The 24046-nt window shown below is 33.0% G+C and overlaps 1 protein-coding gene across 1 annotated transcript; it reads right to left on the reverse strand.

The window, feature by feature from the left end:
* Positions 1-2813: 2813 nt before the first annotated feature.
* Positions 2814-23773, reverse strand: LOC133329792 (keratin, type I cytoskeletal 9). The gene is made up of 3 exons (XM_061538259.1): positions 23665-23773; positions 20702-20881; positions 2814-3700 (listed from the first exon to the last, which is right to left on the reverse strand). The coding sequence occupies exons 1-3, from the start codon at positions 23747-23749 to the stop codon at positions 2814-2816; spliced, it is 1152 nt and encodes a 383-aa protein (XP_061394243.1). The 5' UTR covers positions 23750-23773.
* Between the last annotated feature and the right edge of the window lie 273 nt (positions 23774-24046).

A 24046-nucleotide genomic window follows, 5' to 3' on the forward strand; every position in this document is an offset into this window, starting at 1 on the left:
ATCATCGAAAATTATAGGCATTGTCCTTGATCCTCTTAGAAAATTTCTAAGCGATCCGCGCTATATTTTCGCCCTCTAATGTGGTAATAATATATGAATACGTAAGCGCCTGCAAATATTTACGTGTAACTCCCACATCTGCGTAAATACGACAATATAATTGGTATCAATTTAAAGGCCAACGACTCCTCTTGGATATACTAGCAACTTCTATGTACTTCAGGGGTAAATGTATAAAAAATAATAAAAAATAAAAAAATTTAATTTTTCACACAAAAGTCAGGGTCCATTTGACCCGCTAAATATTGACCGATCTTTATCAAAACAGGCATGCTTATTCTTTGGTCCGATCCCCTTTTCCATGTAAAATTTCACGATGTTCGGACCCTAACTTCGGCCTCTTGAGCGACCAGAAAAACCGACAAAAATTAAGTATTCGGTCCATTTCATCCCCTAAATATTAATCGATCTTTACCAAAATCAATAGGGATCTTCATTGACCAGAACCCATTATACATGCAAAATTTCGTGAAGTTTGGTCCATAACATTGTTTACAAATTATAATGGACAGACGGACGGACACACATGTCTAGATCGACTCAGCTAGTCGAGATATGACGATCGGTATACTTAAAGGTGGGTCTAGGACCAATATTTCGCGGCGTTACAAACTCTTGGGGCTGCACAAAGCTATAATATCCTAACAATATAGTTGTGTAGGGTATACATATACGCCTCATATTACCTTGAAAAAGGTATAATTCAAAATCTAAACTCTAAAGACACTTCAACAAATTTAAAAAAAAATCCACACTCTCTTGGTTAAAAAAAACATTCCGTAAAAAATCCCCACTCTTGGTATTAAAAAATAATCGCTTTTCTAAAGGAACTTGAGTATTTATTAAAAATTGTTCCCACTATCTGCACTAAAAACATATTCTTGCATGCTCTATTGGTACTTGAAAAAATATTCTTTAAAAAATGGACTCTATTGCAAGTTGCGATAAATGAACCAAAATAATATAAAAATATTAAGATTTTTTCAGAATTTGTCTATACACATAAAAAGTACATCAATTTACTTATCCAATAGTGAAAGTTTCATTCAAATATCTCCATTCATCGCCGAGTTATGGCCATTTGAAATTGACCATGTGTCAAAATATAGCTGCTACACGATTCTGTTTGCCTAGTACGCAGATGGGAAAACTGAAGAAATTGCAATTCCCCAAAAACAGAAAAATTCAGATGTGTTGCCAGATTGTTTGCTTTGTGTTTCCATGTCAGCTTTTGAAATTATTAGGCTACTTTTAGGCGTTACAAAATGCAGAAAACAATATTACAACATATCCTCTATTTGTATACCCTTCATCACACTGTGGTACAGGGCATTATGTCTTTGTGCATATGTTTGTAACAGGCAAAAGGAAATGAGATAGACACATGGTTCCTTTTGAGAATATGCATCACTTTCTGAGTCGATTTACGCATGTCCGTCTGTCCATCTGTCCGTCCATGTATTTTTGTGAACAAAGTACAGGTCGCATTTAAGATCCGATTTGGATGAAATTTGGCACAAGTAACTTATTTGGCCCAAGGACGAACCCTATTGAAATTGGGAAAAATCGGTTCAGATTTAGATATAGCTTTTTTCGTCCGATTTAATGTAAATGGTCCAACAAAGTCCCTATATATCTCTCGATTTCAAATCCAGTAAATTTGGCACTTTTATAATTTAAATAAATCGATTCCAAAATATTTAACACGGTGCCACTTTTTTTTTAGAAAATTCAGTGTAAAAGTGTACGCTGAAAAAAAATGTTGTATCCGGGTGTCTTTACCAGTGTTACCAACCTTTTATAAAAAAAACACATACAATATTTAATCCATGGCCTACTTTCAGGCATAATTTCCATTTACAAAAATGAATAATAAATAAATAAATTTCCATAACCTCCAAAGAAAACTATTAAATTTTGAATTTTTTACTTGATTTTATTTAATTCACAAACTATATTTTGAAATTAAAATGACGATTTAATATAAGAAAAGTAGAATTTGAGACTTTACATATTTTTGAATGTCCTCTTTATTGTGGAGTGTACAAACCACAGGGTATTATGCTTTTGTACATGACATGAGCGTGTACATCAAATTATTTCCTGAGTCGGTTGTATCCATAACCGTTCCTCCTTCTGTCTGTCTGTTTGAAACAACCATTTCATACTGTTCTCCATCCTCTTTGATAATCCAACTTACCTTTTTTTGTACAACATATTCAAATAAAAGTCACTTTACATTTATGATTGTTGTTGTTTTTTTACTGTTTATTCATTTACTTTTATTCTAAAAATTTCTATGGAATATTTCAAGAGTATCGGAAGAGTGAGTTATGTATTTACACAATTTCAATATATATCGTCTGAGAATTATTACATTGATTACGGATTTGAAGGTATGGGGGATTTGATTCAATAAAAATATTTTCTTTACTGGTTTATGTTGTTCTCTTTACTTTTTTGTATTTTGTTTAAATGGTAGGAGGAGTATGTATTTGTTCATATTTACTTGTGTATGTATATATATTTATTTATCTTTTTGAATTATTTTTGTTAGTTTGTCTTTTCATGAAAAAATATATTTAACTAAGGCTATGTGGAAAAAAAGAAGATAGAGAGTAAAATCAAATGTTAGTATAATTTCAAAAAAATAAAATATTGATATAAAAATACGATTATAAACTTTTTAAAGCAATATATTTCCTTTTACATGACAAAAAATTAAACTTTGGGTTCTGCTTTGTTTATTGCAGTTAACCATTGTAGCCCATGTAGTTGCCATATGCTGGTGGTTGGGTGGGATAGTTTTTAGCCCCACTGGAACTGGAGGACGATGAGGAAGAACCGGATTTTGATGGATTCTCACTGAAAAGACCACCGAAATTCTTTGAAGATAGACCACCGCCAGAGCCGCCGCCACCGCCCAATAGACTACCCAAGAAGCTGCTGGCACTGCTACCACCGCTGCTGCCGCCACTACCGCCACCAGACAAAACACTGCCCAAGAAGCTGCTGGCACTGCTACCACCGCTGCTGCTGCCACCACCGCCGCCAGACAAAACATTGCCCAATAAACCGCCCAAGATATTACTGGCAGTACTACCGGATGATGAGGAACCACCGGATGAGGAACCACCACCATAACCACCACTGGGAGCATAACCACCACTTGGCTGATAGCCACCGCTGGGTTGGTTGGGCTGTGGTTGATTACCACCTCCTCTCAAGGTGTTGGCAATTTGTCCAGCAATAATACCGGTTACAGCATTCCGAACTTCAGGACTGGATAGGAAATTCGAGAAGAAACCACCACCCTCTTTTTCTTTGGTGGGAGCACGACCTGGTGCAGGAGCTGGAGGAGTATAACCACCATAACCACCGCCATAACCACCTTGTCCGCCACCATAACCAGGAGCTGGGGGAGTGTAACCACCACCATAACCGCCTTGATAACCTGGTGGTACATAACCACCGGGATTGTAACCGCCGGGTTGATAACCACCACCCATTGAACCGCGATTATCGCTAGGCAAGCTGGGATACAAGCTATGACCGCCAGAACCTCCAGTATTGAAGGCGGGTGCACTGGGAGCTGGTGGAGCGCTGGGATTATCATTATTGGTAGTATGCGAATTAACAACTGTGGTGTGGTGCAAATATATTTAATGAGCGTGTTTTTTAGGTACAGTGTTATGGACATTAAGCCAAGCCGTTTTGCAAGATGTGTAGTTGTATGTCAGTCAGTTAGCCAGCCAGCAGCACGTAATATTTTTCCAATAAAACCATCAAAATGAAACGCAAAAATTGATATTGAACAGAAAAATAAAAGCAAATAAAAAAGAAATAAAAAAATATTAGTGATCGTTTTTTAGCCAAAAAATATTATCTACAACAATAACAAACAATGTACATATTAATTAAATGTATATAAAATATTATTATGTTTTTATATGTTTTAGTTTTATTATTAATTATAAAAATCCTAACTATATACAATATTTTAAAAGCAAAAAAACAAATATGGTGAGTTTTGAAATGAACACTCTGTATAGATTTATTTATAACTGTTGAATTTATAACTACTTTAAAGATATTTAAAATTTCGATTCACAAACAGTGTTGCCAATTTAGTGCTTTAAGCGCTATATTTAGCATTTTTAAAATCGTTTAGCATCAAAATATTGATGCATTTTTAATTTCTTCCTTGTAATAATTCCTGTGTCGGTGAAAAATTCTTCCTGGTGTGTCTCGCAGACAGTAGGTGATAATAATACTTCTAAATAATATCAAAATATCTAAACTTCATTTTAATGTAACTGCTATATTCGAGTTTATAAATCAATAAAATTTTTACAACAATTAAAGGACAACTACTCTTTTTGCACATACAAATTATATAACTTAACAATTCCCAAAAAGGCCGTGCTCCGCTTGAAATTATAAAAATTAAAACTTCGGTTTTTTCTGGGCCCCCGAAAAATTTTCTGTTTTTAAAGACGACTCTCCTCCCGACTTTTCCCGCTATTTTGAGATTTGAACAAATCTACATCATAATACTGTAAAAATTTTAATATGGTAATCTTTTTTACATTCACCATCAGCTGTAGATTCTAACTACCTAAATTTGATCTCGACTTTTATATGAGGAATATGTCACGGGAAATTGCTGGCCGGAGAAAACGAAAAGCAAACTACAGACAATCCGTTTGTAAAAAAAATGGGATAAAATCTTGATCATTACGAAAATTACACAAGTCCGTTTTACGGAAGAAATGTACAAACATGGACTTATCGTGAAAATCTTCTGAAAAGAATTTGTTTACACACCACAGTACTGAATACCAAGCTTAAATGTCTTCAATTGGGTTGGAAATTACCCCTGGAACCATATAAAGGTGCTGGGCTTTTACGTGTAGAAAATGTAGCCCCACATACGGAATGATGAAGGCTATAATACATTTTGGTTGAAAACAGTTTCAAACTTTTCAATATACTGAAAGTTGATAGGTGCCGTTGTATGAGGCTATAATACAAATTTAACAAATTTTGATAATTGTTTTAAAATTCAAGATTTGGAAAGAACACAAAAACTATTTTTATTTTAAATCCACGCCTGTCAATGGCCCACAGAAAAAAAATCCCTCAAAATATTATTAAAAATCCAAGCTTTTCTCCTGTATTGCCCCAATAAAATTCTATGAAAACCACTTAAAAATTATTTTAAAAATCCCCGCCTTTGTTCTCTATAATTGCTCAAATAAATTCCTACAAAATCACAAAGAATTTGGATTAAATAGTCCCTCAAAAAACGTTAAAAAAAGCAATCATTAGGCATCCAAATTCCTAAACAATTTTTAAAAAATGAAATCCGTTCTATAGGTGTAACCAATTTAGTTCCACGATGACATTACTTAAATAACCAAGATTCCTGACCTCGATATACTCTCCGAAAATATTAGGTTGTGGGAAAAAAATCCATAATTTTTTCGGCAGATGGCTGTAGTGATAGATTTATCGTAAAGTATCTATCAAACAATTTCACGTTTACGACACAGGCGAGGTGTCGTGTTCCACCAGGACAACGCTAGACCATACACATATACAGTAACTCGTCAGAAACTTTGGGAGCTTGGTTGGGAAGTTTGAATACATCCGTCATACAGTTTTTTGCAAGTAGAGAGCAGGACTTCTATAATAAATAATTCCGAAGCATGATAAATAAAGTCCTATAATTCATATAAAAATAATGGATTTCTTTTTTCCCAACATAATATCCAAGTCCAAGCTCTTATCCTTCATATACTCTCCAAAAATTTATTTTAAAAGGTCCAGGCCCTTAGCCTGGACTTCTATGGACTTCTATGATAAATAATTCCGAAGCATGATAAATAAAGTCCTATAATTCATATAAAAATAATGGATTTCTTTTTCCCCAACCAAGCTCTTAACCTTCATATACTCTCCAAAAATTTATTTTAAAAGGTCCATGACCTTAACCTTCATATACTCTCCAAAAATTTATTTTAAAAGGTCCATGCCCTTAGCCTTCAAAAATGTATTTTAAAAGGTCCATGCCCTTAGCCTTCAAAAATGTATTTTAAAGATCCACGCCGTTGGCCCTGACATACCCTTCAAAGAAATAATCAAAGAAAATACACGCACTTGACCTTCATATATCTTTCAAAATGGACTTGATATACCCTCCAAAAATGATTTATAAAATCCACACCTCTGGACATTGGCTTACCATCCAAGAAATATGTAAAAACTCCATCATATTTAGCTATGATATACATTCCAAAAAATTATTTAAAAAATCTAAAAATTATGTAAAACGAATTTATATATTTAAACGGGTAAACACTTTATTAAGTTCGTTCAAGCTGAACTATAAGGTTTTTTGAGCTAGGATCGGGTAAAAGTGGAAAAGGACGACGAAAACATACGAATATTTCTAGTCTTTGAGGACACTATGTTAAACCTTATGAGTGACATTTTAGTGGAATATTTGGATTTCCAAGATGATGTCTCTTGATATTTAGTTTTAAATAATACAATAAGTATATATGTTTTACAAAAATATTCCTCATTTCATTAGATTGAAGAAGACTTAACTTAAGGCTTGACCTTCTGCGTTTTTAAAATACTCGCCAGGGGGGGTTTTCGTCTCCAAAAGGAATTTCCGACCTTTTTTGTGGAGACTATATCAAAATGTTTACCTATATTAAAACTTTTCTGCATATATCCCTCATAAGGCGGAGGATATAAACATCTCTTGGAATAAATGCTGAAAATGTTTCTTCAAAACTCACCTATTTTTTTTTTTTGCTTTTTAATTTATATTAAGTAATATATGTAGGTGTTTTTTTATATAAAACATTAAGCACATTTCTTTTGAACTATTATGTTTAGTTTCGTACTACATATATACATATATAAGTTCACATACCACATAAATAATACAATAGACTAATTTGTTTTAGTTATTTCTTAAAAAACTAATAGTTTTTTTATTAAGTTTTGTTTCGATTCTCATTTTAATATTTACTATTTATGTCATTTTTAATACTACTCGTGGTATTTTCGAATACTGTTGGAGTTAATTTTTTTATTTCTCACATATACCATTGTCGCATAAATAATTTCGTTAAGTTTAGATTATAAATTTTTTATTTTTTGTTTTGTCAAATTTTAAAAATTTGTCGCTGTTTTTAAAAACTATTTAGTCTTATTAAGTTTGCCTGTGGTTTCAATTTAATTTTTATTGCATAAATATTTGTTTTTTTTTAAATATTATTAATTTTTTGTTATTATTATTTACAACATGTATTTAATTAATATTTTTTATTGTTTCAATATATTTTTTATATCATAAATAAAAAATGAACACATACATTATTTGGTTGTTATCTGTTAGTTTGTTAATATTAGTAGTAGTAGTAGTAAATAGCAGTGTTGTGTAGTTTTTATTTAGTGGTACAATATCCTCAAACATAACATGAAACATTTGCTGAAACATACACCCACTACTGTTAGTTGACTTTACATGCTGTTAACATAACATTTATAGCATTCCAATGAGTTTGAAAATAATTATTTTATATGCCAATGTATCGGTGCACACAAAATCCAACGGAAATATGTAACGGACGGATATGTACAAATAAATCAATGTACCATGACGACAATTGTTTTCGGAAATAATGGTGAAATTTTGTTAACAGAAATAATAAGAAAAAATGTATTTTTTTGTTTGATTTATAATCATTATGCTTTATTTCTCGTATTTTAGATTACAAAAATTGTCAATTTGTTTTTTTTACATGATTTTGAGTTTAATTTATAATTTTGTTGTTATTATTCAAAATACAATGTTTGAATATTGTAGCAAATGTAGACTTGTATTGACATTTTTGACAATTAGGTTGATCTTAATTATGCAAAATTGCTTTTAATATTTTATACTGAAACAATGTTTGAATCATGAAGTTAAAAATTAAATTCTGGAATACAGAGTCCACTTTCACTTCAAATTGGATAAGCGTGGATTCTGATATTCAAATTGTGGATTTCTTTGCTACTTTTGGAACGTATTTTGTAACTTAACTACATTTGCTTCAATATTCTGACATACGTAATTGCCAATTATTACAGAAATATAATGTTAAAATATATTTCAATGTTTTTTTTTCATTTAGCAATCTTTTATTAAAAATCATGGAATTGTTTTTATACGAGGACTGTGGAGTCGGCTATTTTTGCAATTTTAGTCTGAGTCCAATAAAATCTTGACCCCAACTCAGGAAAAATATATTTACTCATAAATGAATAGATCAGACATAAATTGGACAACTGGAAATGTGATGTAAACCACTGGACACTAAATTGCTTGCATCCATTTTAATCGCAAATTTTTCTAAAGCTCCCATATTGGAGATTACATTTATACGGGGGAGAATTCGTTTGAAAATCCTTGAAATACCGAAAGTTTTGGATTATATGAGGGCTATACATAAACGTAGAAAGATTTAGCCATCTCAGCTTAGATTTTTTCCCTCATCAAGAACATTTATATTACTTAACAACTTAAAGTGAATTTTATTGAACACTTGTAGTTTTGACTTAAATGAAAATCAATTGTTTTCTTGTAATTAAAGAAAGGTTCTTCTTTTCGATGGCGGGCATAATTTCCGACCACTGGGACGTCCGAATAGAAAAATTCCAACGACATTCGAAAGAATACGGGCCTAGCTCTGGTATGAACATGGCGTTCTGATGACATTTAATTTTTGGAAAATCCCCTATTTTCGACCACAAGCCATGTTAGAAAATAAGGAAGATCATGACCGATTGCATTTACCTACAATTATCCTAGTTCATACGATAGCTTTGTACAGAATAACGAGTTAAAATTTAGAACTGATTGGATTATTAGTTTGAGAAGCACTCTTGCTGTCACTTGATGGCAAGACAATAAATCGTCTATATCTTCAACGATAGGGATTTTCATTTAAAATTTTATAAGGACATTCTTGACTAGGTTCGATTTAAATAAAAAATCAATTTTTTGAAACCGAAAATGGGTGTTTTCCTTTTAAAAGTTATAACATTTTATTAGGGTGAACAAAAACAAAATTCGGTAAATTTTACTGTTTTTCTTTGACAAAAGGCGATAATGCAAGCCAAGCAGCTAAAATTGTGAATGGTGTTTATGGTTCCAATACTGTAACAGTCATTTATGTCCAATTTTGGTTTCCGTTCAGGAATTTTTGATGTTAAACAGCAGTCGTAAATAAATGAGCTAAAAATCGACCATAAAATTGTTTTAAGGGACCCCCCCCCCCCCCCCCCTTTCACGATTTTTTATTTTTATGATTTTATATGGGCTGGTAAATGACTACCAATGCTTGTTAAGGTTTGTAACTTAGCACATATATATTTGAAGATTTAAAAAGGAAGAAAAATAATTTACAAAAAAATTTTGTTGTTGCTTTTGGTGAGCAAAGAAAAGTCCTTATTTATGATGGCGGGCATGATAACTCCTCACTGGAACATCGGAATCCGAAAATTCCAACGGTGTTAGAAAGAGTACTTGTCTGGCTCTCGTATGAACTAGTATTATTGACTTCGCACAACAATTATGGCGGAATTTTGATTTTTTTTTTGGAAAATCGCATATTTTTGACCACAAAATTAGTTAAAAAATAAGGAAGATCTTCACCGATTGGCTTTATCCTAGTTCATACGATAGCTATACACTCACAGAGAAACGTCCCAAAATTTGAAATCGATTGGGTTATTAGTTTTTGAGTTATCGTGCCCGCCTTTAAAGTTCGAGAAGCCCTTTAAAGTTCGAGAAGCCCCCTTTAAAGTTCGAGAAGCCCCCTTGTTGTCACTTGATGCGAGCACAATAAATCGGCTTTATCTTCAAAAATTGTTGAGATTTTCACATGAAAATTTATAGGAACATTCTTGAATTAGTGTAGGTTCGAATTAAATCGGCCAGAATTGGCCAACATTTGGATTTGTACTCAAAAATATTATACAATTTAAATATTTTAGTTCCTATCACTCATACGCCGTATAATTGTTGTATGTTAACACCACTCATACGACACCAACTACCATTATTTCAACCTAAAACACTGTCCACCGCTCCCGAAGAGCAGAAGTATAGCATAAATTACGGTGACAAACATTTGAAAACTTGACATAACTAAATGGAAATCTTGTAAGAGGGCCCCCATTTTCGATTTAGAGGTAGAAAATAAATTGACATAATTTTAATTGTTTTTTTTTTGTGATTAGAAATTTTTTCTGAGTGTGGGAGCATTTTCCGACCACAGAATTAGTTGATATCAAAAATTCCAACGGTACTTTTGAACATTTTTTTGGGAATTTTTGTTTTAAGGAAGATCTAAGAAATTGCCTATGATATAACAATTCCACGATTTGTTTTTATAAGACTGCTAATATTTTATGTTTTTATTATTATTATTTTAATTTTATTATTGTTTTGCAGTATTTTGAATACAAAAATTTTGTTTTTATAAAACGTCTAAATATCTATAAATTTACCATAACCCCGTTTTTTGTTGAATTGCTTATATCTAAATTTTACAAAAGTTATATAAAATTAAATATATTTTCTATATATATATATAAAAACTGAACTGAAAATTGATATTCTTTTAAATGCAACCAATATATTTTTAATAAAAGTTTTTTTTCTTCTTCAAAATTAAAACTGTTTTTACTTAATGTTGTTGTGCTTATTAATTTTTTGTTATTAGTCTATTTTATTTTGAATTTTACAAAATATTTTTTATGCTATTTTACAAACAAAAAAACATTCGTTGCCTATTTGCGTTTTGTAACTGTGTATTCTGTGTAACTGTCTGACAAAGAAAACCTTTGGGTTGCTTTAATTCGTTTATATATATGCAAGTTATTTATTTCATGTTTTTTTATTTTAGTTTTTTTTTTATTTTGTCGGTGATTTACATATATTGTTTTTGTTTGTTGCTGTTTTGGCATTGTTTTTTTTTAATTTTTCATTTAAATATTATTTGTTTATGTATGTAATTCTGATTTTTATTTGATTGTGTTTTATTTCATTTTTTTGTTTTAGACACTTAATTATTTAATGTTTAGTATTAGTTTTGTAACACTTCATGTTGTTGAGTTGAAAACACAAATAATTTTATATGTTTGGAGGAGAAATTGTTTGACAGCTGGGGTAGAATTTTTAATGCATAGAATGAAGAAAACATCTAAAATTAAAGTTTTCTGACGAGTGAGAAATTTATTTTGAGATTGAAAGTGGCGAGAATATTGAATCATATAGTGCCACCGTCCTTTTAAAAGAACGCCAAAAATAGCTGTACCGCTTCAAGAAAATAACAGTTATCCCGGCGAATTTCTCTAAATCATATTATTTTATTGCAGTATTTTCCTCTATACTCTGCTTGCTTCATATTAAAGTTTTTAACTGAAAAATTCGATTTTGAAGAAAAAAAATTTCTGCTGAAAATGATTGAAAATTCACCTTTGGTCAAGTTTTTAGTTGTGACGTGTTGAAGTTATTGCTACTGCCCTATAAGATCTATGTGGCCAGCTATTGCAAATTTGTCAAAATTTTGTGTTACTGTAATACTTGTAAAGTGCTTTTATCCAATTGAAATTTCCGAACCCCAAAATCTTGTTACACAAAACTTCTAAAGGTTCCTTATTAGAAAAACTTAATGAGAAAATCGTAAGATCTGTACAAAATTTAGGATAGATGTAGATATTACCCTGAGGGAGAGTAATTAGTCTTACCATTTTCTCATTGATTTTTTCTATAGGGAACCTTTGGAAGTTCTTTTTTTCTCAGAAGCAAATATTTCTTATATCAACGGGTGATTTTTTTTATTTCCATGTGACTGCATTTTTCAATACAGAATTTGTTTCTCTATCTCTTCAATTATTTTTCACTTTATAAAATTGCAATTTAATTGACTGTTTTTTTCCTGGGAAATTCATCAAATATTTCACATCACATCTTCAATTTTTTCCTGTAAAGACTAAAAACGTTCAATATTAGATCCTTTTTATTTCCTTTTCAACATTTATTTGTATTTTTTATTTTCCTTTCTTGACTAAAGACCATTTGAATCGCCATTTGAAGGAACCAACCACATATTTGATTTGAGACGACCATTTAGTCACAAAATAACTTCAAGTATCCATCTCTCTCTTGATCTCTTTTGAAACTGTCAACTAATGAAGTTTCTATTTTTTTGTGGGGAGGAGTTTTGAAGAGGAAACAGAAAAACACAACCGCATTGTGGTGGAATTTGCGTGCTATGCAAATTGATGGTCCCAAAAGTAGAATTAATAAAGGGTTGAACAAAATCTGTATTTGATTGACCACAGAATGGAATGAAAGGAAATGCCATTAGGGCTAGGAAAGAAATAGAAGAGTCGGAAAGAATTTGTAAATTTCAATATTTTGAATTTAAATAAGAGATTCTGCTGTGTCTTTATTGGAAAATTTTCCTTGATTTGGAGCTATAGTGGAACAAAGTCAGTTTTGGAGCAAAGACATTTAAATCACCCCATTTTACAGCTAAAATCATCGATAATTTATAGCCCGTCAAATAAGAAAGTTGTCATCGAAATTGTAAATTTAGAGCTATTTTTCTCCGACCTATGTGAAAACCCGAAATTCCTGCTCTCTTGGTTGGCAGGAGGCTATCAGAAATCCCGAAAAAAACTTCATTTAAATTTGAAAGTCTGAAGGTTTTAATCTATCCCAGTTGCTAATCAATTTCTCCATCACCATCCTTGTGATTCCTTTCCTTTCTATTGTTTTTTTTTTTTGTTATTTATTTTACACTTACATACATTTAAAAAGAATATTTTTTTTCATACCTGCATTTTTTAATAAAAATTAAATATTTTCGTTTTTATGTAGAAACTCAAAAATATTACATTCCTAAATTGTTTGTGTTAGTTGTAGTCGATTTCCATATTAACAAAACATTCATCAAATCATAATCAAATAGCAATAAAACAAAAACGCTTTCTATTCATTCCATATATTTTTTTAAAAATATTACGTGCTGATGTGCAACAACGACAACAATTGTCCCACAATTACTGCCCCGGTGCTGACAGCCATTGTTAGTTTCCATATTCCGGGCATAATAACTCCACCACTGTGGGCATGTGATTGTGTCTGACGATTATAGGGATTTTGATTTTGATATTGTGGTGGTGGTTTATTGTAGCTATTGGGACTCGGATAACCACCGGGATATGGGGCCAAGCCACCACCGCTTCCGCCCAAAATGCCACTGCTGCCGCCGGGTGGTCCACCAGTGCCACCAGGTGCATTATAGAATGGCTGTTGTCCGAACACAAACGGCGAATTGTAGGGATTCAGCGGCTGCATGCCATTTTGGCCTCGGCCGGGGTTAAGTACGCTACCTGGATGATTGGGTTGAGGAAATTGTTGAAATGCCGGTGCAACAGTTGGTGAATTATATGGAAATATCGGTAGATTTGGCAGTATGGGCACCGATTGTGGCGCCCCGAAAACATAATGTGGATCGATCAGCGCAGGACCACTGCCACCGCCGCCGCCATTGTTACCATTTTGATGACCATTGCCGTTCGGTGCCCCATTACCGCCAATGCCACCGCCATTAGAACTACCATAATCACTATTATAATTATTATTGTTACTATTCTTAGTCTGATAGCCATTGGTTTGGTAACCATTCGAGGAGGAGGTACCCGGTTTGGCCCCATTACCATTGTGATTGATGTAAGCGTGTGTGTTTAGTGTGGGATTTGATGATGAGGAACCCGATGAGAATATATTAATTTCTGGACCAGGTTTTAAACTGGATCCTATAGTGATTTATGTAGCAATGTGCAATAAAATTTAACAATGTGTGATGTACGTATGTATGTATTTGTGTGTGTACGTGATGTTATTTAGTCACACCCATAGTCATACCATACCATATGTGAAGACAGACGTTGCCATAATGAACGCAATGTGAAAAAAAGAGAAAGAGAAAAAAGAATACATGTTATGGTGTTAGTAAATTACATAATCATTGTTTTGTTATACTCTCTCCAAAAGATAATTTATGTATTTAGGAGTGACTACTTTCTTTTTTGTTCTGCAAACTCTTATCATAATTACCAAGCATGCAATATTCAAAAATAAATGTAAAGGTATTTCACTGAAAACACTACGATATGTAATTTTTTCAACAGGGTTGCAAACAAAAGAATTGCTATAATATACTAACTAGAGCAAATAATGGTTTGGAAATTACCTTAAGGGGACCCCCCCATAATCGGGGTCAAAATTTTTGTTGATATAATTCGAATCTACACTGATTAAAGAATGTCTCTACAAAATTTCAAGTGAAAATCTCAAGAACTGTTGAAGATACATCCGATTTATTGTGTAAGCATCAAGTGACGGCTGAAGGGCTTCTCAAACTTTAAACGCGTTTTTCTCTAAACATTTTTTGCGAAGGGCGGGCACGATAACTCAAAAACTAATAATCCAATCGGTTCCAAATTTTGCATCGTTTCTCTGGGAGTGTATAGCTCTCGTATGAACTAGGATAAAGCCAATCGGTGAAGATCTTCCTTATTTTTTAATTTGGTTTTTGGTCAAAAATCGGCGATTTTCCAAAAATATATTTTCAAAGGTCCACCATTTTGTTAATTTTAGAGCGAAGTCAATAATCCTAGTTCATACGAGAGCCAGACATGTACTCTTTCTAACACCGTTGGAATTTTCGGATTCCGATGTTCCAGTGAGGAGTTATCATGCCCGCCATCAAAAATAAGGACTTTTCTTTAATTACAAAAAACAATAACAAAAATTTTTTGTAAATTATTTTTCTTCTTTTTTAAATCTTCAATTATATATGTGCAAAGTTACAAACCTTAACAAGCATTGGTATTGATTTACCAGCCCATTGAAAATCTTAAAAAATTCAAATCATGAATGGGGGGGGGGTTTCCCTTAAGTGTATATATGTGTAAATTCGATAACTTCTTTAATTTTTTTTACAAACATAACGAAATCATATTCAAGACTAAATATATGTCCGCAGTCTTTCGACAATCTAAGAAAAAATATGGACATATTTGCTTGACCAAGCATAGAAATAAATTGTAATTGTCCCCCCAGATAGAGTCAATATTCCTGTACATATCAATGGATGTTGAATATGGACAGTACTATTTAAAAAAGGTATCAGTATATATAACTAGTAAAAACGTTGTTAAGTATGAACCAAATTTATTTATTTTATTATAAGGTTAGGTCCCAAGTCGATTTACTTTTTAAATATCAAAAATAAAGTGAAGAATTTATGCATAAAATACGAAATCGGCATTAAATAAGCACGACGTTAAGGACGGCCGGACCTAACCTTTTACACCCTCCAACAAGAGGTAGACATTAAAAGCATACAAAATCAAACGATATTCATATATGTGGTCCATTCCATGGTAAATTGCTGCTGGAAGAAAGCGATGTACCAAACTACAAACACTCAGCTTGGAATATTGGACTAGGACCTTCAAAATATTAAAAATGTTCTGGGAAGAACTGGTCACTTCGTAATTTAAACATATTGAAGGAAAAAGCTTAACATGGACCGATATTGATTTTTTCCAGTAGATAAAATGATTACTTAACAAGTAAAAAAATGTCAGTCGGTGTTGGCGACATAGATATGCCCTCAGCCTACGGTTCGCTTCAAATTGAATTTACAATTTTATATTGATCCTCTTGTGGGGGAGGTGCCTGAAGTAGAGCACCGATGACTTGGCAAATAGGTTATGCAAAGTTGGGTTCAAATCGGACATTCTACTCGCCTAATATTTTATTTTTATTTATTTAAAATTTTGACTATTTGTGGGGGAGGACCAGAATAAGTGGATCAATGGGTTCCATCTTCCGCCTTGATCTAGGTTTCACAAAGATAATAAGTTGTGCAAAGTTTGGTTCTAATCGGATATTCCATTCGCCTAATATTGGATCTAAAAATATTGAAAATGTTGACTAACTGGTTCAAATCGGATATTTTATTCGCCTGATATTGGATTCGTAAATATTTAGAATGTTACCCATTTGTGGGGGAGGTACTAGAATAGTGGACCAATGGGTCCCATCTTCGTGCTCGATCTAGGCTTGGTGAAGATAATAGGTTGTGCAGAGTTTGGTTCAAATTGGAAATTCCAATAGCCTAATATTGGATTTGTAAATATTGAGAATGTTGACCATTTGTGGGTGAGGTACCAGAAGGAGTCGATCAATAGGTTCCATCTTATTACTTGATCTAGGTTTGGTTAAGATAATAGGTTGTAAAAAGTTTGGTTCAAATACGATAGCCCGTTCGCATGATATTTTGTGGGAGGAGAAATATTGCGATGTGCAAAGTTTGGTAGAAATCGGTTACTTCCTTTAAGAGTTATCGTGCGCACAGATGGGCGGACATTTGTAAGTCGACTCCAAATTGTCTGAAACTGATTAGGTCCAAAGAAACATGGTGTTTGAAATCAATAAAAAAATCGATATTTCGACGATGCACATTCTCATAACAAATTAGATTCGGTAGGAAAATGTGATTAAAAGACCTAAACTGTAGAAAATTAGGGGTACCGTTGTATGGGGAACGATTTTTCACCTAAAACCAGTAAGGAAAGTAGTAAAGTCATTGGTGGACCATTTACATTAAATCGGAGGAAAATATATATGGGAGCTATATCTAAATATGAACCGATTTTCAGGAAACTTAACACACTTAATTCTAGACCTAATTTATTACGCTGTGCCAAATTTCGTGCAAATCGAAAGATATATAGGGACTTTGGTGGACCATTTACATTAAATCGGACGAAACTATATATGGGAGCTATATCTAAATCTGAACCGATTTTCAGGAAACTTAACACACATCATTCTAGACCTAATTTATTACGCTGACCCAAATTTCATGCATTTGTCCTTTCGTGGGTTCGTCCTTGGATGAAACAAATGAGCTCTAGGCACTTTTCAGTACGCTGTGTCGAATTTCGTGAAAATCGAAGGACATATAGGGACTTTGGACGAAAATATATATGGGAACTATATCGTAAATGTTTATACTTGTACACAAAAATGTCTTGGGTGGGCCAAATCCCCTTAGCCGAGTAGAATTTAGTGATGTTTGGGTCAAAAATCAGGCAAGAGCGATTTTGTTTTGATTTTTTCCATACCATAAATGATATATATTTTTTTTATATTGTTCTATAATATACGAGTATATATTTTTATAATATGAAATTTGAATATGTTGTATATTTTTTTATTTCCAAACCATTGTTCATTAGTAAAAAAGTTAAAGCTCAAAAACAACTACAACTAAAGCAGGGCTAAGAGAACTACTGATGATTACGATGATTGCTAATGAGTTTTGCAACCAAAAGGAAAAAATACAACAAAAAACTGAAATAATTATGTAATTAATTACCGCAAGAAATATAAGTGAAGAAGAAAAAAGAAACAATTACAATTAATGAAAAATATCCAAACGAACAAAAAAGAGATAGTGAAGAACTGAGGATAAAAACCAAAGTAAAAGAGAACAAAAGATATTATCAAAATGTGTTGCCTTTTTGTTATATAATTAGTTTTATTCCATTGTTTTTGATTATTAATCTATTTTAATAAATATATATGTAATTTATTTAGTTATTTGCCATTTGTTTGCGTGAGTGTGGATGTGTGTATCCGTTAATAATTATTAAAGCCATTTGATGTTAATTTAGTCTTGTTGTTGATGTTTTAAAACATTTGTAATGTTTTTTGTTTTTGTGTTGTGATAGTTGAGCAAGATATAAAAGAGTAGTGAGTGAGAGAGCGATAGATTTTGTTTGTATATAAATCGAAAAAAGTTGAAAAATGAACGATTCCAAATATCCATTAGTAATCGCAATCGATGTGTGTGTATGTTCGTTTATGTGTGATAAGTTTGCTGATTCCTCGCAGGTGTTTGCGTTTGTTTTGTTTAATTGATGTGTGATAATGATTTGCGTTTTAGTTTCCAATAACCTTTCTTGTCATTACCAGCTAAATTATATACTGCAAAGTTTGGTTTATCTTTAAAATTAATGAAATCGTAAAAAATGAAAGTTGTCAAAGAAATAAGCATTTTTTAGAGTATTACACAAAACACAAAATGTTTTCGATAAATAAAATTACTCGACTGCCGTTACAAATAATATGTTGATGTATGTGTGTATGTGTTTTGTATGTTTTAAGCTCGATCTATTTGAGTATATATTTTAGATATTATTATATAGAAATAGTTTTTGTTTAAATACCTTGAATTTGTTATTTAAATAAAAATATTATATAATTTTAAAACAAATAAAATAAAATAAATAATAAAAATAAATTAAATAAAACTTATTTTAAACTGAGAATAGAAAAGTAGAGAAAATTTGTTTTTGCGTCTCAATTTTAATATCAGAGTCATAGACCCCCCGAAGTAGGTGCTAAAATTCCAGATTTCATATAAAATCAAGAAATCTTATTACACATAAGAAATTCTGGCTAAATTGTTGGTGAATTTTTACATATATTTTTAATGTGAAGACTTCGATTTTGTGACCAAAATATGAACTATAACTCAAAATTTATGTTTACCATAATTATAAAGGTGTTAAGACTAATTCGGATTCTCCATTCGCATTATATGAGATATATGTCGAACAAAATCGGACACCCCATTCGGTTCACATGAGGTTTCAGAAGTTTTTATTAAATATTAACCCTTTTTTTGACCAATAGGAGTGGACCGATATAGGTGAGACTTAAAATATTTCAAATGATGACTCTTTATAAAGAGGTTGATCCTATTTGTGGAAGTACTGATATGCGAGGACCGATAAGTTCGACCAACAGACTTCCAATATTCTATTCGCACAAGTGAGCTTTACAAAAGTTCAAATATTGACTCTTTGTGGAGGAAGTACACGTAGGAGTCCCATTTGACTTTGTGAGATATGTGCATACCATCGGGTCCGATAGAGAATCCGTCTGTCTTTTGAAATCACGATACAGATCGAAATTTTTTCAGATCTATGAATATGTACGCATATATTTAGTATACTCATACTATGTTGCAGAAAACAGGATATATCGGATCATCTGAGCATAGCCATAGAGAGGTATCGCCCCGTTTTCGCCATTTGAAGGTGTATGCCGAAGGAACTGTAATAGGTACATAGGTACATAGCCTCCCAAAAAATGTACCGTTCCATTTCAGGTATATGCATGGCACTAGCTATATTCGATATGTTCAAGATCCTAGACAAATTCCATGTCGATTTTTTCATGTCCGTCGACTTATAGGCCTTTAGTTTTGAATGTTTTGGTATAGCTTCTATATAATAGTCCGTCCTATTTTCGGAGTTTCGAAAGTTTAACCGTTGTATTACATCGAAAAGGATGTTATTTGGTATTCCAGATTTTAGGAGGCTGAAAAATCTGGATCACATACGATAATCCTGTGCGAAAACGATCGTGGCCAAGAATCGGCGAAGCATCTCAAACAGTTGCCAAACCAGGACTAACGGTCAGAAAGGTTCTGCTATTTATTATGGGTTGCTTCCATATCTCCAAACGCTAAATTCTGATCTCTACTGTCAAGATATCAATTCAACAGAATCAATTCAACAGAAATGACCAGAATTGACCAACAGGAGAGGTGTCGTGTTCCACCAGGACAACGCAAGGCCCCTCGGACCGTTTGAAGATATCAATTCAACAGAAATGACCAGAATTGACCAACAGGAGAGGTGTCGTGTTCCACCAGGACAACGCAAGGCCCCTCGCCAGAAACTTCGGTAGCTTGGAAGTTTTAATGCGTCCGCCATACAGTCCGGACTTGGGGATTTTTATCTTTTTGTTGTATTGCAAAATTTCTTTAATAATAACAAATTGGTATCTAGGGAGGATTGTGAAAATCGATTACTGGATTTTTTTTGCTAATAAAGAGCAGGACTTCTATAAGAAATTATAGAACATTTTTCGTAAAAGAAAACATTTCGTATCCCTACATTGACTTATCAAACTTGTATTGCTTATTCTTTGGCCAGGTTCCCTTCCTCGTATAAATAAAAAGAAAGAGGAAAGAAAAAGAAATTTTGTGGTCCATTTCATCCCCTAAATATTAACCGATCCTTGGTCATTTCGCGACAATTGGTCCACATGTCTAGATCGACCAACATGAGTCGATAAGACACACAAAGCAAAAATAACCTTACAACATAGGGTATAAAAATCACCAACAATTTTGCTGACCCGTATGTGTCAAAATTGTTACACATTAAAATCATGAAATTAGATTAAGTTCGAAATTCTCAGTAATCGATGAGTTGAAAAAATATGTACTCCTCTGTCATGTTCATAATTTAAAAAATAACTTAAATTTAACTTAAAACTTCTAAATATAATAAATAATATTCCCTTCGTACTGGAAAAAAAACTATAACAATACACATAACTGAATACTTAACTAAATAAAAGAAACGAATAATAGAAACAAAAAAACTAAATAATAATAATCACCTGAAGGATAAACCGATGACGAAGAGGAAGAGGTGCTGACGCCACCACTTGTCTTCTTCCTGCAAGTTGGATATTGGCCGCAGTCCTTGCCATCGCGTTGATTATAACTACAAGAATCCGATGTAATTACACACTCCTCGTTGGGCAAACAACCGATGTCAGCACAACCGCGTCCATATTCTATTGTCATTTGGAATCCAGAATGGAGACAGTAGCGAGGTAATAGTAATAGTTGTAGCAGTAGTAGTAGTAGAGAAAAGTTTTTTTGTTTATGTGTTGGTGGTCGTGGATGATGAGGTATATAGTTCGTTCGTATTTATTGTTTTTTTATTTTTGTGACACAACAATAAAGTTTTCATTAAAAGGATTTGTAGAGGAGATGAATGTGAATGAGTAGTCATTTTTCATCATAAAAATGGGGGTTTTGTTGTTGTTGTTTTTAAATATTATTAATGGCAACACAATTAGGTGGATTTTTTGTTGTTGTTTTGTAGTTGTCGTATTTGTGTGTGTGTTTGGGATTGCAAATTGTGGTTAAATTAAACATAAAAAAGATACAGGTCCGCGCAGAGAGGATGAAAAGAAAAATAAACAAAAAATAGGAATTTAAATAAAAAATGTTTAAAAAAGTACAAAAATAAGATATTCATAATAATGATCTGATAGTTGATGATGATTTTTTTTTGTTGATATAAAACAACATTTAGGATTAGTTTTTTTAATTTATTCTTAAAATGGGATTAATTTTTTGGTTAGTGCTTTTTATATTGGGATAGTTTAAAGGATTTGTGTTTTAGGGATTTTATAGAATTATAAACTGTTTCATAATATTAAAGTTCTTTTATATTATACACCACCAATACCTATTTCCAGATTCTAAATATTACTTTAAGTAAATTTAACAGTTAATATTATTTTCTCTATTTTACGGTCTTAATAATTCGTATAAAAGCGACAATCTTCTACATCAGTCTTACTTATTATCTCTGACGTAAGACAAAAATGAACAGATCAGAGACATATTTTACGAGAGCCGCTGCCCTGGCCATGTCATTAAAATTCTGCTAGGAGATTTTTATGCAAAAATCGGAAGGGAAAATATTTTTGGCCCCACCGTTGGCAAATTCAGCCTCCATGAAGAAACATCAGACAACGGGATGAGGTTGATTGACTTCGCGGCGGCCGAAGAAGAAACATCAGACAACTGCATGAGGTTGATTGACTTCGCGGCAGCCGAAACATGGTAGTTAGCAGCAACATATTCAAACATCTCGATATACACAAGGCCACCTGGATTTCTGCCGATCGAACAACGAGAATCAAATCGACAATGCTGTGATAGACGGAAGGAATTCATCCAGTGTTTTAGATGTTCGAGTGATCCGAGGAGCGAATATCGATTCGGAACGCTACCTTTTAACAACCAAGGTTCGCACAATTTGGCTAGAAGAATGCATGCCCAATGATTGGAACCTTAGGATACTGTGTCCCGAACACAAAAAAGGACACAAGACGATATGTGACAACTATAGAGGATTAAGCCTCCTTCCCGTCGCATATAAAGTGCGATCCCGCGTGCTGTGTGAACGACTGAAACCAATGGTCAATGATATTATTGGACCATACCAATGCCGCTTCAGACCTGGCAAATTTACCATTGACCAAATTTTCACTCTGCGCCTAATCCTGAAAAAGACCCACGAAAAACACATCGGCACTGTCGAATGCGGCTTTATAGTCGAGGAATAGGTGGAATATTCCTCGACTATAAACCCGCATTCGACATCCCTATACATTCAGCGGTGTTAAAAGCCATGTCTTCGTTTGACATTTCTGCAAAATTAATTCGGCTATGCAAGAAAGGACCTCTCGGAGCTGGTTAATACCGACAGTTGGTCGTGTAACACCGATGACATCGACATAATGGGTCGAACATTGAGAGCGGTAACAGCCACCTTTGACAAAATTGGGAAGGAGTCTCCCAAGTGGGTCTGGGAGTAAACGGCGAGAAGATCAAGCTGAGGGTATCAACGCGCAAGACGTCCAGTAGACAGCTTCGAGTTAGTTAAAGATTTTATATATCAGCCATAAATAAAACTAATGACATCAGTTTTGAAATTCGGAGAAGGGTAGTGTTGGCCTACCTCCCGCCAGACAAAACTCACACTCTACAAGACACTGATACTACTCCTGCTGTTATATGCATCTGAAGCATGTGTATTTACGCAAGCGGATGAGGCAGCTCTTGGAGTGTTTGACAGAAAAATTCTCAGAAAGTTCTATGGACCGATCTGCGTTGAACCATTAGCTGTACCATCTATTCTCGGACATCGGTATTGTAGAGCTGCAGCGACTACGTTGGCTAGGTCATGTTGTGAGAATGGATGAATATGCCCAGCCCAAAAGGCATATACAAGCGCACCAGCTGATGGTTCACACAGAAGGGGACGGGCATATACGGCTTAATCGATACTAAAAGGACCCATAGTTTGAAGGGTCACAAACGTTTCATATCTACTATTTTATTATTATTGAATACTATTTAACAACTCCATACGTGTGTGATGGTGTATAACATTCCTCTCAAAATATTCATTATTATGAAACAATTTAATATTTTTTATTTAGCATGCCAATGAAAAATTATCTTAAAAATATATAACAGTTTCTATGGAACGTTTTTCTCTAACAAAAAGATGAAGGAATAAAGGATTAGAATTTCTTTTAGAATTGCAGAATAACATCAAAAAACTGTTTTTTTTTTGCTGTGTGTGGAAAGGGAAATAGGTTTGGTAAACAAGAAGAACAGTAACAAATAAATATATGAAAGAAATATTCTGTTTTTTTCTTCGTTCAAATTATGATTTGTGTTTTTATTTTGTTTAGCGGGCTACTAAAGGATGAAATGTTTAACCCAGCTAAAAAAACCGAAAATAAATTATATAAAATTGTCGAGTACATACTTGAATAGGATTCGACATTGCTGACAACACATAACAGCAAAATGCCGCAGGATAAAAATCCTAAACCGCCCATTTTCTTCAACATGTTACTTAAGTTTCCCGTTCGTTTCGGTTCCTTCCGGGATGTTGTTGGGTTTGCTGCTTTTTCTTGTGGTTTCTGATTTCTTTTACTTGGGTGTTATGATATTTTTTGGTGGTTATTCGCCTTCTGGCAAGCAGCTACTTTCTTGAATTATTACTGCGGTTTTCCTCAGCCAAAGTTTGAAAGTTGTTGTTTTTTCGTCTCACACTCTGAAAAGATAGAAAAAAGAAAGAAAAAATTTACAAATATTTATTATGAAAAACCAACAAAAAAAGTGTTTCTTTAGCATAAGTTTATTTT

The sequence above is a fragment of the Musca vetustissima genome, unplaced genomic scaffold, assembly GCF_032173495.1.
Source record: "Musca vetustissima isolate MV318-11 ecotype Yass unplaced genomic scaffold, APGP_CSIRO_Mvet_v1 utg11615, whole genome shotgun sequence".
Taxonomy (NCBI): domain Eukaryota; kingdom Metazoa; phylum Arthropoda; class Insecta; order Diptera; family Muscidae; genus Musca; species Musca vetustissima.